This window comes from Budorcas taxicolor, chromosome 21, assembly GCF_023091745.1.
Source record: "Budorcas taxicolor isolate Tak-1 chromosome 21, Takin1.1, whole genome shotgun sequence".
Lineage (NCBI taxonomy): Eukaryota > Metazoa > Chordata > Mammalia > Artiodactyla > Bovidae > Budorcas > Budorcas taxicolor.
In genome coordinates, this window is record NC_068930.1 from 19,516,753 (window position 1) to 19,538,186 (window position 21,434).

The 21,434-nt window shown below is 41.1% G+C and overlaps 1 protein-coding gene across 1 annotated transcript in view; it reads left to right on the top strand.

Annotated features, from left to right (window-relative positions):
- Window positions 1-21,434, top strand: part of AGBL1 (AGBL carboxypeptidase 1) — an 844,803-nt gene that overhangs the window by 196,448 nt on the left and 626,921 nt on the right. The window contains exon 17 of the mRNA XM_052659506.1: window positions 11,470-11,614. Coding sequence (XP_052515466.1) covers window positions 11,470-11,614 — 145 coding nt within the window. The remainder of the gene's footprint in view (window positions 1-11,469; window positions 11,615-21,434) is intronic.

A 21,434-nucleotide genomic window follows, 5' to 3' on the forward strand; every position in this document is an offset into this window, starting at 1 on the left:
TCCATTTGTCTCAGTGAACAAAAATGTCTCAGATATTCTGGCTTATTCTTATCCATCCTGCACTTCAGTTTTCCAAAGTAGGTAAGCGTGAATTTGTGACAAGCACACTCAAGTAACTATTCCTCCACAGCAAGATAGCGTTTTGGAAAAAAGTAAAAGACAAAAGTATTTTCAGAATTCATCTTCAACTCTTGATCAGTAGCCAGTTTCATCAATTTATCCTGTAAAGGTGTAATGACATTTGAATTATCCATGTATTTTGATAAAACAAATTCATTCCAGGCCCATGAATTGCTTATTTGTGCAGTTTCCTTTGATAGAAAATAAAATAGAAATTCATAAGACAAAAAAAAAAAAAAAGAGAGAGAGAGAGAGAGAGGAATTGTGGACAGGTAGAAGTGACGTAATTAATTATTAGCTCGTTGCTAGTTTCTTGTAAAAATTGATAGGCCACTACCTGTTTTCTGGGATAAAGTAACTTGTATCTCTTTCTGAGATGACAAGGGGCCCTGGAGAATATTATCAGGCATTGGAAAGTTTAGGATTGTTACAAATATCAAAAAGAAAGAGAGTGAAAACTGCTTATGCCTCTTGGGTTTTGAGACTGTGAGGACGGGAGCATTGTCAGAGAGAAAGGTCTAGAGCCGTATTGCTCTATCAGACATAAGGGCAAACATCACCACAAAGCAAGGATAGTCTACACAGCAAAGAGCTGGGCTAACAGTTTATATTAATAATAAAAGAGTCGACAGCCTTCAGTCTTGCATGTATTAGAATATGGACCTGGGTAGGCTAGTATTTTCCTTATATTCTTCAGAACAATAGCAAAATCATACGCTTTTATTTATTTTCCATAGCAGTTACTTGCTTGCCCACCTAGCTACAGACTCTTAGGATATTTTTACGGTCCACAGAGACTGAGACTAAAATCACCTTACAGTGATAGCAGCCATAGCTGCAGTGGAAAATAATGAAAGATGAATTTGGATGTTGGTGTATCAAGAATAACTTTTAGGACTGCGCTGGTGGTCCAGTGGTTAAGAGTCCACCTGCCAATGCAAGGAACACGGGTTCAATCCCTTGTCCAAGAAGATCCCACATGCCACGGGGCGACTGAGACTGTGTGCCACAATGACTGATGGCTACGTGCCCTAGAGCCTGTACTCTGCCACAGGAAAAGCCACCGCAATGAGAAGCCTGCACATCGCAACTAGAGAGTAGCCCTTGCTTGCCGCAACTAGAGAAAACCCAGGCAGCAATGAAGACCCAGCACAGGGGTCTGAAAAATAAAAAGCCAATAAAATACATAAATATATGAAAAGTTTTAGAAAGGAATAACTTTTAAGTGTCCTTAAATAGTAATCCTAAATAAGCATGAAAGACCCAGCTTGCAGCAGGCTCGGATCTGTAGCTTAGTAGGAGACTAGACAAGCATTAACTTTCAACATCCTCTGGGGAGTAGGGGTGGAGAGGGAATAGCTCCCCCTAGAGGCTGGTTCCTTGGGCTGGAGGATAAAGCGTCAGCTTAAGGGACTAAGCATTTGCCCAGAAGAGAAGAAGAAATCAGACATCCCAAAGCAGAGCCTTGGCCTAAAGAATGCCTGTGTTAATGTTAATAGCTTTTAGATTCATTAACAAGACAATTGTTATGTGATTAAAGAGCAACAGAGGGGTAACATGAAAACCATGCATGTGTAATGTAATTCATTTTTCATCTTCCAATCATGAATCCAAGCAGATGAATGGATAAGATTGCTACACGGTCAGGTAGCTTGTTTTACAATGATTGGCCACATTGTGTTAACATATTTCCAATAATGTGATCTAACAACAGGATAGATATGTGTATCTCTATTCAACCACAAATCAGAGTAATTTTTCCTAAGGTAAAATGCCTTAGATTAGAAAATGTATTTGTTTCCCTCTTTTACTTATCACAATCTTTTTAAAAATATATGGTATTTTATTGCAATTAATTGCATCTTCTTTCTATTACAGTGAGTCATTGACTTTTAATTGTTTTACTGGAGTATAATTCCTTTTCAATGTTGTGTTTGTTTCTACTGTACAGTGAAGTGAATCAGCTATACGTATATATATATCTCCTCCCTTTTGAGACTCCCACTCCCCTTCCACCCTCCCCATCCCACCCCTGTAGGTCATCACAGAGCACTGAGCTGAGCTTCCTGTGTTAATCAGCAGCTTCCCACTAGCTGTCTGTTTTACACATGGGAATGCGTATATGTCAGACTTAATCTCGCTATTTGTCTCACCCTCCCCTTTCCCTCCTGTGTCCCTAGGTCTGTTCTCCTATGTCTGTTCTCTAATTCCTGGCCCACAAACAGGCTCATCTGTACTCTCTCTCTACATTCCATGAAAAAGTGGAAGCAAAGACGCTTAGTCATGTCCGACTCTTTGTGACCCCATGGACTGTAACCTATCAGGCTCCTCCAACTATGGGATTTTCCAGGCAAGAATGCTGGAGTGGGTTGCCATTTCCTTCTCCAGGGGATCTTCCTGACCCAGGGATCGAACCTGGGTCTCCTGCATTGCAGGCAGATGCTTTACCATCTGAGCCACCATATGCATTAATATATGATGTTAATTTTTCACTCTGCTCTAGAAGATTATTTTTTTCTTCATCCCTGCTTTTTTAAAAAATACAAATTTATTTATTTTAATTGGAGGTTAATTACTTCACAATACTGTATTGGTTTTGCCATACATCAACATGAATCTGCCACAGGTATACACGTGTTCCCCATCCTGAACCCCCCTCCCTCCTCCCTCCCTGTACCATCCCTCTGGGTCATCTCAGGGCACCAGCCCCAAGCATCCAGTATCACGTATTGAACCTGGACTGGTGATTCATTTCATATATGATATTATACACGGTTCCATGCCATTCTCCCAAATCATCCCACCCTCTCCCAAATCATCCCACCCTCTCCCTCTCCCACAGAGTCCAAAAGCCTGTGCTATACATCTGTGTCTCTTTTGCTGTCTCGCATACAGGGTTATTGTTACCATCTTTCTAAATTCCATATATATGCATTAGTGTACTGTATTATTCTAATATATTTATTTGGGAGAACTTTGCCTCTTTATTTCTTTGTCTCCAATGTGTCATCAGGCACTCAGAAGTCCTTTGACTGTTTACATTCTTAGATTTAGTACCACGTTCTAAAGGGTCGGCTGGGTGCTTATTGTGGAAAGAACCAGGAGCCATGGTACCTGAGTATATCTATGGGAGGGTGAAAGGAAAAAAGAGAGCACTCAGAAAGAATGGGATATTCATTTCCCTTAAAAAGTGATAGCGATAATGATCAATTAAGGAAATGGGCTGACTGCTTTTTGGGTCTCAGCATTATCACTTAAAAAGTGATCTCCAAAGTATTTTGATAACATACATTAATCCATGGATTTTAAAAAATGATTTATTTATTTATTTGTGGCTGGGCCGAGTCTTCGCTGCTGAGCACGGGCTTTCTCTAGTAGAGGTGACTGGGGGCTCCTCTCTAGTTGCGGTGTGCAGGCTTCTCATTGCCGTGGCTTCTCTTGTGGCAGAGCACGGCCCCTAGGCATGCAGGCTCAGCAGCTGTGGCACACGGGCTTAGTTGCTCAATGGCATGTGGGATCCTCCCAGATTAGGGATTGAACCTGTGTCCTCTGCATTGGCAAGTGGATTCTTAACCACTGGACCGCAGAGAAGCCCCAGTCCATGATGGACTTTGATAACTTGTTCAAAACTTAAAAAATTCAATTATATAAGTCTTGCTGTACTAGTATATTATGTACCCTTAGAAAACATGCAAAAAGTTTAGAATTTTAAATCATGGGGAAAAGATGAGAAAAATAATTTAAAATTTAAATCTTGAAATTTTAAATGTAAAATTATTATATTTTTATACTATTGATAACTCGGGGCATCTGTACCCTTAAAGTTGACCATGAAATATATAGTTGTAAAGTGTCCGGTGGATAATTTTGAAAAATTGTGGTTAACTCCCCAGATCTAGTTAGTGAATTTTTACGCAAATAAGAATTCTTGAGAGCTAGCATTAAGGGTAGGAGGTAGATCATGTCAGTTCTTCCATTTTCTTTGTCATTCGTGCTTAAAATGTAATATTATTATCAATCTCTGAATTCCAAGCTGAATTTAGAAAAAAATGAATTGTCTGTATTGTAGGGTTTAATTTAGATAATATAATCTGTAAATCCACTTGAGAAGTCTTCTGCAAATTTAAGTACCTTGCCAGAAAGTGAAAGTGAAGTCACTCAGTTGTGTCCGACTCTTTGCAACCCCGTGGACGGTAGCCCACCAGGCTCCTCTGTCCATGGAATTCTCCAGGCAAGAATACTGGAGTGGGGTGCCATTAGAGATGGTGAGCTATTCCCATCCCTCCCTCGGGAAGGCTCCTGTGTAGCAATCCATACTTAACTATCTGACATATGAAAACCATCAATATGCAATGTAATATATTTCTCATATTCCAGCCCTGGGAAGCAACAGAGAAGAATGGATAACACTGTTACTCTATTGTTGGAGGAAGGGGGACCCCTTCCAGGACCCGAGAGTGGGTTCTTGTCTAACACTGGGAAGTGAATTGCCCAAGGAGACATTGACAAATCAGGAGAGTTTATTGTTAAGGTGGGGCCCAGGTGGAGAGCAGGGTAAGGGAACCCAGGAGGACTGCTCTGACACATGGTTCGCCGTCTCAGTTTTTACGGTGATGGGATTAGTTTCTGGGTTGTCTCTGGCCAATCATTCTGACTTGGGTTCCTTCCTGGTGGTGTGTGCATTGCTCAACCAATATGGAGTCCAGCGAGAAGGATTCTGGGAGGTTGACTGGACATGCGGTGTCTCTTTTTGACCTTTCCTGAATTCTTCTGGTTGATGGTGGATTGTTAATTCCATTATTCCTTACCAGGACCTCCTGTTGTAAAATAACTCATGCAAGTGGTTGCTGTGGTGCCTAGTCAGGGTGGATAGTTTCAGTTAGTGGTTTTCCCAACTCTGAAATCTAGCTCGTTTCACAATTATTCATCACAGCAGGTTGATTTGCACAGCATACCAGCAGCAGTGTCAACCCTTATATTAAACCTTAGGCAACATTGTTTCTTTCTTCTAAGACCGTGATATATTTAAAGGGGAAGTCTCACATCTTCTCCCCATGTTCAGTTGATTTGATCTTCTTGCCCCTTCCCTGGAGTACCTCCACCCACCCCCTTGCCCACCCACCTTACAGACCACTAAGCCAGAAAACCAAAAGGGATCCTCTGAGGGAAGAAAGAAATGGGCAGGCTTGTTTTTCCACACATCTCATAAAAGTAGGCCAGGGCAGTTTTAGTTTCTGCTTTATTTACTTCCCTGAGGTCTGCTTCTTCTCGAACGTACACGGCTGAACACCTTTTTGAATTCTCTCTCAGCTCTGGTCTGAAGCAAATTTTTTTTTTTTTTGCTGAAGGGCAGAGGGAGAGGAGCTGCCCATTCAGAGTGGCCATGTAATACACCACGGCTGATCTCTTCTGACATTTATCTCTGCTCGTGAGAGGGGACGGAACAGCTCACTCATGAAGATGAATGTCATACAAGAGCTCTGCCGTTGCGCATTCTTGCCGGGGATCTCAGGAGAGAAATTTGGTGCTCTCCAGAATATTAGAAATGCCACAGACACACGGCAGCCTGGTGACTTGGCAGCTCTGCCTTGTTAGATCCTGTTAAGTGAAATGATACACCCATGTTAAACAGAGCCATCGTCATTATGAAATTATCTAATTCCCTTTCTGTCTTGGCATTTACTTCTTTCATGCACACGCACAGGAAAAAAAAAAAGCCTTCCCCAAAATGAAATAAAAAATATGACTTCCCGGCCTGTTTTAAAGTACAAATAGAAATAGATGGAGTTCATAACTATGCATTTGTGTACTTTGCTCCTTGCTTCATTGAAGGCTTTAGGATTATAAAAGTACAGATCCTTCCAAAGATAAATGGTTCAGGGAATGAAAGAGCAGAGGGGAGCCTTTTAACTGTGGAATAACTGATCTTTCCATATTATCCTTGACCCAAGATGACATATCCAGGGGGCTTCTCAGATGAAAACGCAGTTGGTAAAGAAACCTCCTGCACTGCAGGAGACTCCAGTTTGATTCCTGGGTCAGGAAGATCCACTGGAGAAGGGATAGGCTACCTACTTCATTATTTTTAGCTTTCCCTGGTGGCTCAGCTGGTAAAGAATCTGCCTGCAATGCAGGAGACCTGGGTTCGATCCCTGGACTGGAAAGATCCCCTGGAGAAGGAAAAGGGAACCCACTCCAGTATTCTGGCCTGGACAATGCCATGGACTGTATAGTCCATGGAGTCGCAAACAGTCAGACACGACTGAGTGACTTTCACTTCCCCAGATGACACTAGTGGTAAAGAACTCGCCTGCCAGTGCAGGAGACATAAGAGATGCAGGTGTGATCCCTGGGTTGGGAAGATCCCCTGGAGGAGAGCATGGCAACTCACTCCAATATTCTTGCCTGAAGAATCCCTTGGACAGAGAAGCCTGGCGGGCTACAGTCCATAGGGTCGCACAGAGTTGGACATGACTGCAGATGGTGATTGCAGCCATGAAATTAAAAGACACTTACTCCTTGGAAGGAAAGTTATGACCAACCTGGATAACATATTCAAAAGCAGAGACATTACTTTGCCAACAAAGATCCGTCTAGTCAAGGCTATGGTTTTTCCAGTGGTCATGCATGGATGTGAGAGTTGGACTGTGAAGAAAGCTGAGCACCGAAGAATTGATGCTTTTGAACTGTGGAGTTGGAGAAGACTTTTGAGAGTCCCTTGGGCTGCAAGGAGATCCAACCAGTCCAATCTAAAGGAGATCAGCCCTGGGTATTCACTGGAAGGACTGATGCTGAAGCCGAAACTCCAGTACTTTGGCCACCTCATGCGAAGAGTTGACTCATTGGAAAAGACTCTGGTGCTGGGAGGGATTGGGGGCAGGAGGAGAAGGGGACGACAGAGGATGAGATGGCTGTATGGCATCACTGACTCAATGGACATGAGTTTGGGTGAACTCTGGGATGGACAGGGAGGGGCCTGGCATGCTGCGATTCATGGGGTCACAAAGAGCTGGACATGACTGAGTGACTGAACTGAACTGAAGCAACTTAGCATGCATGCACAACACATCTAGGGTCTAATTCGAGAGCACACTTGAGTTTCCCCAGGCTTCTTTTCCCACTAGAAGAACAGATCAAGGAGAGAAAGTTCTGGGAGTCAAAGTTCTACCACCCATTAATGATGTGATCTTGGGGCAAATTATTCCAGCCTCTCTCAACTTCAGATTCCTCATCAGTAAAGGGGGATGTTAATGGTATCCACTTGATAGGTCTGTGCTGAAGAAGAAATGAAATAAGATAAAGTCCATGGAACTCTTAAAACAGTGTCTGGTGCATACTAGATGTTCCGTGAATGTTAGCAATGATTAATAATTAATAGAAGCATCTTGGTGGCATCAAATACTGATGACATAAAGAATGATAGTGAATAAATAACATTCACTAGCTCTCCTCTGAATTATTTATCATTCAGTTATTTTAGACTTTAAGTTTATAGGTAGCCCTGATTTATGAAAGCCAAAACTTCAAATTCTTGCTGTATTAAACCAAAAGATGACTTGTCTTTTTATCCATTCTTATGAGACAGAGGATAGAATGAAAAAAAAAAAAAAACCCACAAAAACTTGGTTTTGGAGTTAGCCCACAATCCCATTCAGGCTCATTTGGGGTTGAATCCTGTTTACTGTGCTTGTTGTATGCCCGAATGCATGCTTAGTCCCTTCAGTCATGTCCGACTCTTTGTGACTCTATGGACTGTGTAGCCCACCAGGCTGCTCTGTCCATGGGATTCTCCAGGCAAGGATACGAGAGTGGGTTGCCACGCCCTCCTCCAGGGATCGAACTTACATCTCCTGCATCAGCAGGCAGTTGCTTTGCCACTGAGCCGCCTGGTTAGCCCTAATTATGCAGTAGGAACCCTAAAAAGAAACAAGACTCATGTGGGATGAGACCGCCCCCACTCACCCTGGGGGCACCTTATTAACCTTGAGTAAAGATGCAGGCTCTGGTTCTACTCCGTGTAGGTGAAAAACTTGGGGATGACAAGGCACTGGTTTGGTTTTAGTTGCTGAGTCGTGTCTGACTCTTGCGACCCCAAAGGAGCCTGCTAGGCTCCTTTGTCCATGGGATTCTCCAGGCAAGAATACCGGAGTAACTTGCCATTTCCTTTTCCAGGGGAATCTTCCCGATCCAGGCGTCAAACCCAGGTCCCTTGCATTGCAGACAGATGATTTACTGACTGAGCTATGAGGGAGGCCCAGTGCACTAGTTGTGTATTTTTACCTGCCTTTGAAAGAGAGCAGGACCCTATGGTCCTTGTACCCCATGTTCTTAGCCTGCATTTTGCCTGTAGAAAAACTTTAGCCAAAGAACAAATTTAATTAGAGAAGTGAGATCATGTAGAAATGAAGGAAAACAGACAAAGGAGACCAAATAACAACGATAAGGTAGTCCTTAAGCATAGTCAGTGACACTTAGTTCCTGCTTAAGGGCTGTAGATAATATTCTGAGCCACATCCTGTGAGTTGTCTCATAGAGACTGAAACTCCCACCAGGTGAAATAAGTTAGCTACACGATGATCCAACTGTGGCCATGAAGTAAGCCACCACGATTCCAAGAACTGGCCTCAAAGGCATGGAAGCAAGCTGACCCTGGAACTGAGGATTAGCTGTACCTAAAACCATCAAGATGATGCCAGTCTGACCGCTGATGACCAGTTTCAAGATGACTGTCAGCTGGGTTGTGTGTGTGTTGTATCTGCGCGAAGCCCCCTCCCTTTGTCTAGAAAAGCCCTCGCCCCTTGATTGTCAGGAGTGAGGGGGCATCGGCCTTTGGACAGGAGTCCACCCTCCCCCTAGTTGTTGGCTTCTAAGCATCTAAATAAAGCAAACTTTCTTTTCCACCAACTTGGCCTCTTTAATGGCTTCTGAATGGCGAGTAGCTAGACCCCTCTTTTGGTAATGCCTTTACCTTCATGAGTACCTTTACCTTCACACTCGTGCATGTAAAATTCTCTTCCACATTTTGATTAGTTGTCAAAATGTTGACCATTTGACCAAAATGACGACTGGCTCATTTCACTTCAAAGAGAGGTATAATTGCTAGTGCAAACTGAATGCGTGTTTGCAGTAGAGCCTTTACGAGTGAAGTCAGAGGGAACAAGAGGTAGACCATATGTGGTCTGCATGCTTTCCGAGTTACCATCTGCTTCTTGACATACTTGCTAATAATCAGAACCTTAGCCCTGCAGAAACTAGAGAGCTTTAGGGAAATCTGGAGAGAGTAGACCAGTTAGGTAGCAAGGACCAGAGAACACCATGGATGAAGATGCCTTTTTGAAGTTTCTAATCCTGTAGTCACAAAGGCTATGGCTCCTATTAATAGGCAGCTGAGAAGCTGGGCGGCATCATCATTTGACACTTACATCATTGGGAACTTCTTTCTTTCCCTAGAATGATCAGGGACCCAGAGCGCCATGTTGGCAGAAGCTGAGGCAAGAGAAATGCAGGTCATAGTCCATGGAACTGTGAATGTCTTTTTCCCCTTCTTAGTTGTATGAGTCCAGTAAGCCTCCTATATATGAACCTTCAAGTTTTGAACTCTCAGAGATGTGAACATGTATCACTGAATCGCTTTTTCAAGAGGGAGATAGAATTGAATCCAGCCAGGAACCAGAACCTGTGCCATCCGTGTGAGTGATGGCATATCAGGTGTAAGTGAAATTGCAGCTTAGCCTCCGTCTCCTGTTGCTGACGACCCTTCAGCTCTACTGTCTCCCACCTCCATCAGTACTCTTCTTGCCTGTTCACTCGATGCCAGCCCCTGCATGCCAGCTGTTGTACTGTACCATTGTACTGTACTTTTATAAGTCCTGTATTATAAGATGAAAAATGTTTTCTTTATTTTTTTGTGTTTGTAATGTATTATTTGTGTGAAAAGAATTATAGACCTTTTACAGTATAGTCCTATATACCCAATTGTGTTAGTTGGATACCTAGACCAGCTTTGTTGGACTTAACAACAAACTGGACTTACGAACATGCTCAGAACAGAACTTGTCTGTCTGTAGAGGACTTCCTGTGTTGAAAAACCACCAAACCACTAGAAACAGGAGAGTAGATTTTCTATTTTTTCCTTTCTCGATTGCTTGATTCTTTTGGCGGAGGTGTCATGAAAGTGATAAAATGGCAGAAGAGAATAGTCTGTATTTTTTATACTTGCAAGAACACACAGAATAATTATCTGCTATTTCTTCCCTCTCCCCACCCTTCTCCCCAGTGAAACCCCAAAACATAATGGACAAGAAAGCCAATGTTGTTAATGTTCAAATGTGGAATTACATCTTTCTGTGTCTGGGTGTATTTTGCATTGTAATACAGCCTTGATGATAGCATTTCTCAGGAAAGCCTGCCAGCCTGTCTCAGCATCAAGAGGCAAAAGGGGAATGTAACTGGCAGCGTGTGGGGAAAATATTGCTGGGAATGTACTTCTGGGGGCAATTTACTTTGATACTGTTCTCTGAAGTATCAAAATTGGGTCTTCATCTTTGACAAAGGAAAGCATACATTCTCAAGCTGTAGGAAGCTGAACCATGTTGGGGGTAACAAATGTATGCCTTTGGGAAGAAAGTGCTGTTGTGGAAAGAACAGAGGCTTTGCAGGCAGATCTGGGTCCACGGCACTCACTAGCTTTTGATCTTCATTGTTGTTCAGTCACTAACTCACGTCCGACTCTTTGCGAACCCATGAACAGCAGCACATCAGGCTTTCCCGTGTTTCACTATCTCTCGGAGTTTGCTCAGACTCACGTCCATTGAGTCAGTGATGCTATCATCTAAACCATCTCATCCTCTCCCACCTGCTACTTTTCCCTTCAGTCTTTTCCAGCATCAGAGTCTTTTCTAATGAGTTGGCTTTTTGCATCAGGGGGTCAAAGGATTGGAGCTTCAGCTTCAGCGTCAGTCCTTCCAGTAGATATTCAGGGTTGATTTCCTTTGGGAAATTGGAAATAGGATTGACTGGTTTGATCTCCTCGCTGTCCAAGGGACTCTCAAGAGTCTTGTCTAGCACCACAATTTGAAAGCATCATTTCTTCAGCACTCAGCCTTCATTATGGTCCCACTCTCACATCTGTACATGACTGCTGGAAAAACCATAGCTTTGACTAGATGGACCTTTGTCGGCAAAGTTAGGTCCCTGCTTTTTGATATACTGTCTAGGTTTGTCATAGCTTTTCTTCCAAGAAGCGAGTGTCTTTGAATTTCATGGCTCCAGTGATTTTGGGTCTATGGCATCTAAATGACAATTCTTCCCGCATTTCACTCACTCGCCTCTCTCTCCCTTCTCTTCTAGAAATCATTATCGCCAGAGAACAGCCGGGACGGGGGCAGCTTCTGGGAAGTGCTATTACACGCTGACCTTTGCCGTCACCTTCCCGCATGCCGAAGATGCCTGCTATCTGGCTTACCACTATCCCTACACCTACAGTGCCCTCATGGTAAGTTCCTCCGTCAGCCCTACCCGCGTTGGACTGAAGGGGCTCTTTGAGGCTTTCCTGGAAACCTTCAGGAAACCCTGACATCCTGCTGGGGAACTTCAGGCGTCCGAGGAAGCCAGGGTTGGTTGTTTCTGACTTGGGGGCTTTCTCTCTGTCCCGTTTCCTTCCTTGGACAGAGCACAGGGCTGAGGTCATGACCAGCGGCATTCTAATGACCCCAGTGGCATACTGTGCTCTTCATCTGCAGGGTGAGTGTGGATGTGAGGGGCAGGGGACACTTTTTAGGGGCTTTATCTTTAAATAGCCCTTAATATATGTTGTTGCAGAAGGACAAATGGCTGAAGATTAAAATTCATATTTTACCAAGGCCAAAACCAAAGCAAAGAAAAAGTTTGAAAGTTTTCTCAGCTAAACAAATTCGATCATGGGTGTTGTATATCCTCCTGTGATTTTTTTCGTCTTGTCATATTTTGAGGCAGCAAAACTGATATTCTACTTTTGTTTCATGGTTACCAGAAGTAAAAAGTCCACAAATATAACTTTAAAAAGTACTCCCAGTCTAAATAAAATTAACTAAGATTTCATTGCAATTCTGAAAGGTTATTTCCTTTTATTTTAGAAATGCAAGCACACTAAGTAAATATAGGAAGGTTAGAATCATGATTTAATAAATATCTATTAGTTTACCCTAAAAAAATAACAAAAAGCCCTCAAGTTAAACAAGAAGAATGAGATTGGAGTGAGATTATTAAGCTGAAATGGGGTAACACCATGCAGGTCAGCTGAGATGCCAGTTTAAAGGACATGGATGCATTGAGAGGAGGGAAGCAGAGATTGAGGGGGTGAAGCTTGGAAAAATGCCCTGAGGTCACCTTCCAGACACTTTCCCATTTCCAGTGGTTTCCTCGGCCATGGACTAGAAGGATCCAGGGTGGACAAGAAGGGTAGAAGAATAAAACATTGAATCACTGCAAATAAGGGTCATGATCTTTCTCCAAGAGGAGTGTAGTGTCAACCAGTCCAAACTTGAAGTCATCATTCAGGTATCTTATCAGGCCATTTCTTGCCATTTGAAAAAGCTGGCAAACCATCCCTCTCTCCGAGCTATTTCATGGATGTCCTGTGGAGTCATGAGCTAAAGTATCTAATAAAGTACTTCCATCCTCTGTGTTAATGCAAAATGTTATTAGCATATTTATAATAATATGTGTATATGCAAATATATATCACTTAGCCTGAAGGATAAGCATTTTCATTGCAAGCCTGTGATAAGGATTTGGAAAAGATGATAACTGAGAACACCTTTCCCTCCAAAGAAATATTCAAGCGTAAATGCAATGTTTTTTCTCCACTGAGAAGGCATACCTTAAACCACTCAGCTAACTGCTTCATAAAAGTACATCTGCCCTTCTCTCCATATGCTGGCTTGCCTAAAGAGATATTTTTTTTTTTTTTTACTGTTTCCCAGATTGTAAAAGATAGACAATTAGTATTATTTGTGGATCATACTTAGAGATCTCAAGAATTTAATCCAAGAAATGTGCATCACCAGCTTTGCTGTAACAAGGCATGTTTGTTTTAAAACATGCTTGTTGCCTTGAGGGCCTCAGAGCAGGCAAGATCCATGATCTCCTTCGACAGCTGTTCTTACTGTCTCGTCTATGAAACCCTGCATGTTGAAAAGTCTACTGGAGAAAGGAGTTCCTTTTTAAAGACAGGTTTGATTTTTCTGTCAGAGTAATTGTCCATGGGTCCAGGTCACTGTTCTTTTCACTTGTTAGGATATCTTTGTCCTACGGACTTAGAGAACAGACTTGTGAACTCAGGGGGAAGGAGCGGGTGGGATGGTTTGAGAGAGTGGTATTGATATATACGCACCACCATGTATAAAATGGGTAGCTCATGAGAAGCTGCTGTACAGCACAGAGAGCTCAGCTTGGTGCTCTGCGATGACCTAGAGGGGTGGGATGATGGAGGGGGAGGGAGGCTCAGGAGGGAGGGTGTGTGTGTGTGTGTGTGTGTGTGTGTGTATACACATATATGTGTTCAGTTCAGTTCAGTTCAGTTGCTCAGCCGAGTCCAACTCTTTGTGACCCCATGGACTGCAGCACGCCAGGCCTCCCTGTCCATCACCAACTCCCAGAGTTCACCCAAACTCATGTCCATTGAGTCGGTGATGTCATCCAACCGTCTTATCCTCTGTCGTCCCCTTCTTCTCCCACCTTGAATCTTTTCCAGCATCAGGGTCTTTTCAAATGAGTCAGCTCTTCGCATAAGATGGCCAAAATATTGGAGTTTCAGCTTCAACATCAGTCCTCCAATGAACACCCAGGACTGATTTCCTTTAGGATGGACTGGTTGGACTTGCAGTCCAAGGGACTCTCAAGAGTCTTCTCCAACATCACAGTTCAAAAGCATCAATTCTTCAGCACTCAGCTTTCTTTATAGTCCAACTCTCACATCCTTACATGACCACAGGAAAAACCATAGCCTTGACTAGATGGATCTTTGTTGACAAAGTAAGCCTCTTTTAATTTCATGTCTGCAGTTACCATCTGCAGTGATTTTGGAGCCCAGAAAAATAAAGTCAGCCACTGTTTCCACTGCTTCCCCATCTATTTGCCATGAAGTGATGGGACTGGATGCCATGAACTTAGTTTTCTGAATGTTGAGCTTTAAGCCAACTTTTCACCCTCCTCATATGTGTATGTGTGTGTATATATATATATATATATAGAGAGAGAGAGACAGAGAGAGAGCTGATTGATTCACATTGTTAAACAACAGAAAATAACACAAAATAGTAAAGCAATTATAGTCCAATTAAGGAAAAAAAAGATTATCTTTGGCCCTGTGGAGAAGCTCAGTGACAGCTAGTATAAAACTTTAGAATTCAAAAGGGTTTGGGAAATTGTGTAGCTCACATCTATCATTCATAAACGCAAAAACCGAAGCCTAGAAGTCCCACATTTAGGTGGTGGCCAGAGAACTATCGATTATTGGCCTTTGAGGTTTATTCCTATCTGATGGAGACTCTGAGAGTCCTTCACCTGACCTTGGCTGCATCTGGCTTCTTAATTTGAATTTTAGATCTGAATCAGCTTGTATGCACTTAGCAAAGACCCATCAAAGCTTCTTGGAATAAGAATGGGATCATGTTTGGGAAACAACACTGTTCTCAGCTGAAGCACATCCATAGCACTCTGCGTTACAGACAAAAATTGTGGGTTGATGACTTGAACTCAACCATTGGATATTGTATAATCACGCAACTTGATGACTATGTGCACCTATAAAAGTGGGCTGCCATTGTAGTAGCTGCTGTATGTCATAGCTTTTGTCTCCGGGAACACTTAATACTTTTGTCATACCGAAGCACAAAGTCTTAAGTTTACAGTCAACAATTGTTAATAGTTTAGGAGCCATTGAGGTCAAGTTGGGGATAATTTCATATTGATGGGGGACAAAAACTCAAGAAAAGATCTTGGAAGATGGTCTCATCTTTCATCAACTGATCTCTGTGAGAAAAAGAGAAAGATCTTATTCACTGATGTTTATTGGCTTGTTACTTAGCCTACCGACTGAATCTCTTCGCATTAGGGAAGTTTGAGGAGAGTTATTGAGAAGAAGAGATAGGAAAAGGGATAGCTTTTCATTCCTTTTAAATGAGTAGAACAGAGTAAGAAAGACAATTTGTTACTTGAAGTGAAAAACATATATACTCGATTTTAGGTTTTACATTTCCAATAATGCATGGGCTTTGTCCTCTTCAGGTTTAAGAGAGTAATTGACTCTGTGACTTCTTTTAAAAAGCTCTTTCTCCCATCATGGACAGAATGAATTCATTCTGTAATGCACACTAGTCATTTTTACTTTTGGACAAGCCCTAAGGAGAAACAGTTTTCTTCCAACAGATCAGTGATAAATTAAATGTGGATGATACCCCAAAGGTGGAATTAGCTGTATTTTACTTGGGGGTTATGCTGATGGGTGAAAAATATATTTCTATGTGGAATTCATAACTGGTAAATCTCTTGTAATATGGATTATGTTTAACAATTATAGACATTTTTAAAGCAGGGTACATGTATGTTGAGTGTTTTTCAACATGAACCTTAAAAATTTTATTATTCTCTTATAATGAGAGAATTAGTATTTATTGAGTTCTTTCAAACTGATGTCTTCCAGATGCTTGCCAGGAATTCTGTTGGGTAATCATCCCAATTATAGTATTAAAATAATGCTAAAAGAAAGAAATACAATATTATTGCCATTGCAAAGCCAACAAAAGACCTGTTTAATCATCCATCTCAAGCTTCCTCAATAATTGCAATGATTATTAATGTGTTGTTTGCAATGCTTGTTAAAGTATTTGGTTCATGTTCTGGATTGCCTGTAGGTAGCCAGGAGTATTGGCATCCCAAGAGAGTTTCTGATGGACATTTTAGAGAGTAAAAAAGTGGAAGCTCACTGAAAATTTAAAATGACATGAGTTGGCAAGAGAGGGGAAAAAAAAGTGATCAGAAATAGGATGGATGTGTTGGGAGAGCTTGTGGCTTTTAAAGAGTAGAGTAGGGTTTTTCGCCAGACATTTATAGTCCCTGTGCTGGTAACCATTAGCAGGGTAACCTGCTGAGGTCAAATGAAGTCTTTTATGGGAATTTTAAGGGAGTAGCTGATGAAGCTTTATTTTTAGAGATAAAATGGAGGGTAGTGTAGGAAGTGAAAGGGAAGGGACAGGGAGAGGGGAAGGGGAAGAAAGAAAGTGTTGAGAATTAGAATGTCATATTCACAACATCTTATAAAGAGCTCCCATTTAAAACATGTCAAATGGGAAGTATTGACTTACACGTGATAGATCAAAGATGCAGTGAGCAAGTCATAAATCAGTGTTGTCGTTTAATCAATCGACAGACACCTATCTTTGTATGGGCCAAAAGAAAGGACAGATATCAGTAAAGGGTCCTGATGTTGAGGAGTTGAACACGAAAGGCCATTCTGAAGGAGCTGAGGTGTGCATGGGTGGGGAAGTCATTGACCACAGGGACCCCTGAATTCCAGGGTTTTGAGCACAATGGAAGAGCAAGCTTTGGAGTCAGAGTGACCTGGATTGGGGTCTAAGCTCTGTGTTTTGCAATGTAGTCATGGGCAAGCTATTCAGCTTTTCTCAGCCTCAGTTTTCTCACCTGTGGATTGGAACCATTGAAGTGGTTCTTCTATGGGTTATCAAGATTACATGACTTGATACATGGCAAGTGTTAGCCAAGTGTCTACAACTAGTAAGCAGTATTAGATAGTGACCTTAGAGCTTTTATTCTCTCTTTTTTTAATGATGATGGGTGATCGTTTTTTCTGTTGAACTGATTGTGTATATATACACAATATATAATAAAATTAAAATTATGTTGTAACAAAATCCCAGTAAAGGACCAAAAAGAAATAAATACAGATTCTACTGATAGTTTTCTTAGGGTAGTGGATTATAATTATTTTTTATTTACTCTCTTATTCAATCTGGAGTAGGAAATGGCAACCCACTCCAGTATTCTTGCCTGGAAAATTCCATGGACAGAGGAGCCTAGTGGGCTACAGTCCATGGGGTCGCAAAGAGTTGAACACAGCTGAGCCCAGCACAGCAGCAGCTCTTATCCAAATCATCAGCAATATAATGTTATCTATTTTTAACAGAAAAAGGACATTAAAATCACCTTTTCTTCCTAATCAGCAAATCTGTGAATACACATCTAGAGATGAATCACTCCCATCAGTCTCAAAGTGAATCGGTTTCAGTTAGGGAAAGTGGTATTGGCAGACTGGGGCAGTTTGAGAAAGCTCATTAGAACTTAGTTGCAGCATGTTCTGTTGCTTTGTATTTAACTTAAAGGTGTCTTTTGCTCTTGTCTTGTGATGAGAAGGATTCGATTCTCTGATGGATGTTTCTAGGTGACACTTGAGAGCTAGTCAGTACACAAGTGAAATAGGCCATCTTTTTAGGGGTGAGCTTTATTCTGAATTTGGGGGACAGGAGGTACAGCTGTTTAGGGGCTAACAAGGCGATATGAATGATTTTTGAGAGCGTAGTGGTTCTTACTTCATTAGTAGCCATCAGCAGGGTAGCCTGCTGAGGTTGAGTGAATCTTTTATGGAAGTTTTAAGGGAGTAGCTGGTAAAACAAAGTGGGCAGAAGACGCCTGCCGAGAGGCAACCATGAGGCTGCAGACTAAGTTACCAGCCTGATGTCTTTCCTGGGTAGGGAGGGTTTTAAGAAGACAACCTCTCTGGAGGTTTCCATAATTGCCTTGAACGCCTTCCCATTTTCACAAAGAAGCCCACTCCTGCAGCTTCCATGGGGCTGTATTACAGTTGTTTGTTGGCACATGGATTCCAAAGCCCTGCTTCTCTCATCAGTGATGCCAACAATAGTTAATTAGGCATGGCCTCGCTGGACCTGAGATGGGAACATTTACCTAAGACTCATTTCCAGGAGACTGATACAAAGCCATTTTTTTGAGAAAGGAAAACCAACAGAAGTGTATAATTGGTTTACTTCTGGAAGACTTCTGTGTGACTGGAGCTTGAATAATGCACTGAGCACAGAGGTGTTACGCGTTCCATGGCAGGTGGAATGGTCAAAAGGACAAAGGGTTCATTGAGGGACACAGGGAGATGACTGCATGAGCAATTGCAGAAAATGGGCTTAAGCTAAAAGTTGTCAGGCATTTGTTGAGTTGTAATATTAGTAATCATGAAAAATGTTATAGTGAAAAAATTAACAAAGAGCTCATAGAAGAAGAAAACTTTTAAACTTTGCTTCTTTCATTAAGGTGACAGTGTTTTAAAGGATAGTGTACATGAACACAAGATACTTTCTTTTTTTTAATCATTTTTTCTCCTGTATCTAATTGTGTTTGATGACTTCTGTTAGGCAAACCTGCTTCCAAACCTTCTTTCAGTAACTAATTTATAAAATCTAGATTTTATTTTGTTTCCCCAAGTTTGAGGGCAGAAGAAGGGGGCAACAGAGGATGAGATGATTGGATGAGATCATAGATTCAACGGACGTGAGTTTGAGCACACTCTGGAAGATAGTGAAGGACAGGGAAGCCTGGAGTGCTGCAGTCCATGGGTTCACAAAGAGTCAGACATGACTGAGTGACTGAAAAACATCAACCGCAAGATTTGGCAAGAAGAGCTATGGCCTGTTTATATTGAGTTGGCTAAAAGGTTCGTTCAGGTTGTTCTGTAAGATCTTACAGAAAACCTGAAAGAAGTTTTTGGCCAGCCTAATAACTTTGTGATATCACAGAAATGATGGCCAGTACTTTTCTGGAGAAGGGTCTCTATTTCTCCCCCATCACCCCCACATGTCAAGAATCCTTGTAGCCATAATAAGTGTGAAACAAATAGCCTTGATGGTAAGAACAAGGCAACAGACAAAACAAAGCAAAAACCCTCATAGAAACAATTCAGCAGACAGTGTTTCCCAAAACGCATGCTACAACACTCCAGGGTCCCAAGATCTTTAGAGGAAAAGGGTCCAAGAGTTTGTAATGCGTATTTGCATGTAATGCACATTTGCACAAGAGTCTGAACAGTTCTGCAGTTGTGAAAATGTTTTCATTTAGTTTAACTCACTGTGCCCCAGGTACTTTGGATCTCCCCCTCTCCACACCCCAGCGTTTAGTAAAATGCTGCTAATTACATTTTGAAAATGCTTCAGGAAAAGGTATAGATTTCCAAGTTTGAGGGCCTGGAATCTTGATGGTAGTTTTGAGGCAGATTTCAACTCAGTTGAGATTTCAATAAAAATATTGGGACAACTTTCACCCAGATATGTGTGAAAGTGATTAAAATAATTTGTTTATGATCACAGACTATCACTAAATCCAGGGTGATATTGACTCTTTAGGAAGGTGCTGAAATGTCCTTTTACCAGGTGGCTGAGATGTGACTGACATTCTGATGGGGTCATTTTTGTTCCTGTCTGTAGCTTTTCTTCTGGGATGGCAAATGGACACTTCTTTGATCAGGGCTTTAATTACACTGATTTAATATTGACTTTCTTTTTAATATATGAATTTCTTCTTTAAGAGGATATTTTTTTATTCCTGAAAGGCTTAGTTGCTCAGATGTGTCCGACTCTTTGCAACCCTATGGACTGTAGCCCGCCAGGCTCCTCTGTCCATGGGATTCCAGGCAAGAATACTGGAGTGGGTAGCCATTCCCTTCTCTGGGGGAGCTTCCCAACCTAGGGATAGAACCTGGGTCTCCTGCATTGCAGGCAGATTCTTTACTGTCTGAACCATCAGGGAATTCCTTAATCATTTTATTTTTGCTGTTTTTAAAACCATTTTTACTCAAGTCTCATTTCATCTAATTGTTGGAAAATGTGGTTTGTACAACTTCTGCTTTTAAAAAAATTTAGTGAAATTTTTATTATCTTGCATATGATTAATTTTATTACACTTCCATGAACATTTGAGAAAAAAGTAAAGGATGCTGTCTGTAAAGACAGTTTGACATATGTCTATGAAAAACAATATTGTTCAAATGCTCTATCATTATTTTGCAATTGATATATCAAGGCTGATGTATTGTTATAAAGTCTCCCGCTCCTAGTACAGAATTTTCCCCTTCTGCCATTTTGCCGTTGTATATTTCAGTTCTGCATTATTTGATTCTTGAGATTTATGAGTCTTATATGTTCTTTGTGAATCATGCCCTTTATCAAAATAAGGTTTTTAAATCCCATTTAATGCACTTTTCTCGAATGTGACTTTGTCATATATTACTGTTGCCAGGCCCACTTTAATTTATGTTTGCTTATCCATTTAGTTTCCATATTTCTCTTTTAAAATATTTTAGTTGAGTCAAATAGAATAAAAGATAATTTAGGAATGTTTTTCATACACATCACGGGTCTTTTTTCCCTTCTCTTTTAAAGTTCCTTTTATATACAATAGGCAGTGGGATTTTGAAAAGCTAATCTGAAAGTTTCTTTCATTTAATAATGCTGTTTAGCCTATTTATACTTTAAACAATTTTCAGTGTTGCGTCTGTCATTTTGGTTTTGTACTTTCTATGCTTCATTGCTTTTCTTTCTTTCTCTCTCTCCACCTCGTCCCCTGTCCATCCCTTCCTCCCTCCCTCTTCCTTTCTTTTTTCCTTCCCTCTCTCCCTCCCTTCTTTTCCTCATTTCTTCCTTTCTTTCTTTCTTTCTTTCTGTTTTATGCAACATGAAGTGACCATATTTTCTTTGATATTTTTTCCTACAGTGTTTAAAATTCTACTAGTGTTTCCCTTTCAGTCCTTAAAAAAATTAAATATACATGTATCCATGAATAATAACAGCTAAAATTGAGTGTTTCCTGTATGACAGACACTTCTCATGCACAGTAAATGACTAAATTATAGCGACCACTGAATGTCATAGGTAATGCCATTTTATATACACTTTACAGAGAAAACTGAGTCACAAAGAGGTTTAGTATAGAATTTACGTGATTTATCTAGAATCCACAACCAAATTTAGAACCCAGGCTGGTTGACTCAGAGCCTGCATGGTTAGTCATCTTGCTATACTGCCTTTCCATTTTTAAGAATTAAATAATAATGCCATGTCCATGTAAGCTGAAAAGTGAACATTTTGTTTTACTTTATACTTCACTTACACATTTCTTTTTAATTTCATTTTAGAACCACATGATGAGATTAACATTTGCTGATATGTTTTCTCCCTAAATAACTATTTTTTATGTTTGTATTATATAGTAACTGTGTTTTCCAATGATCATCTAAACGAACCTTGTTTAACTGGACT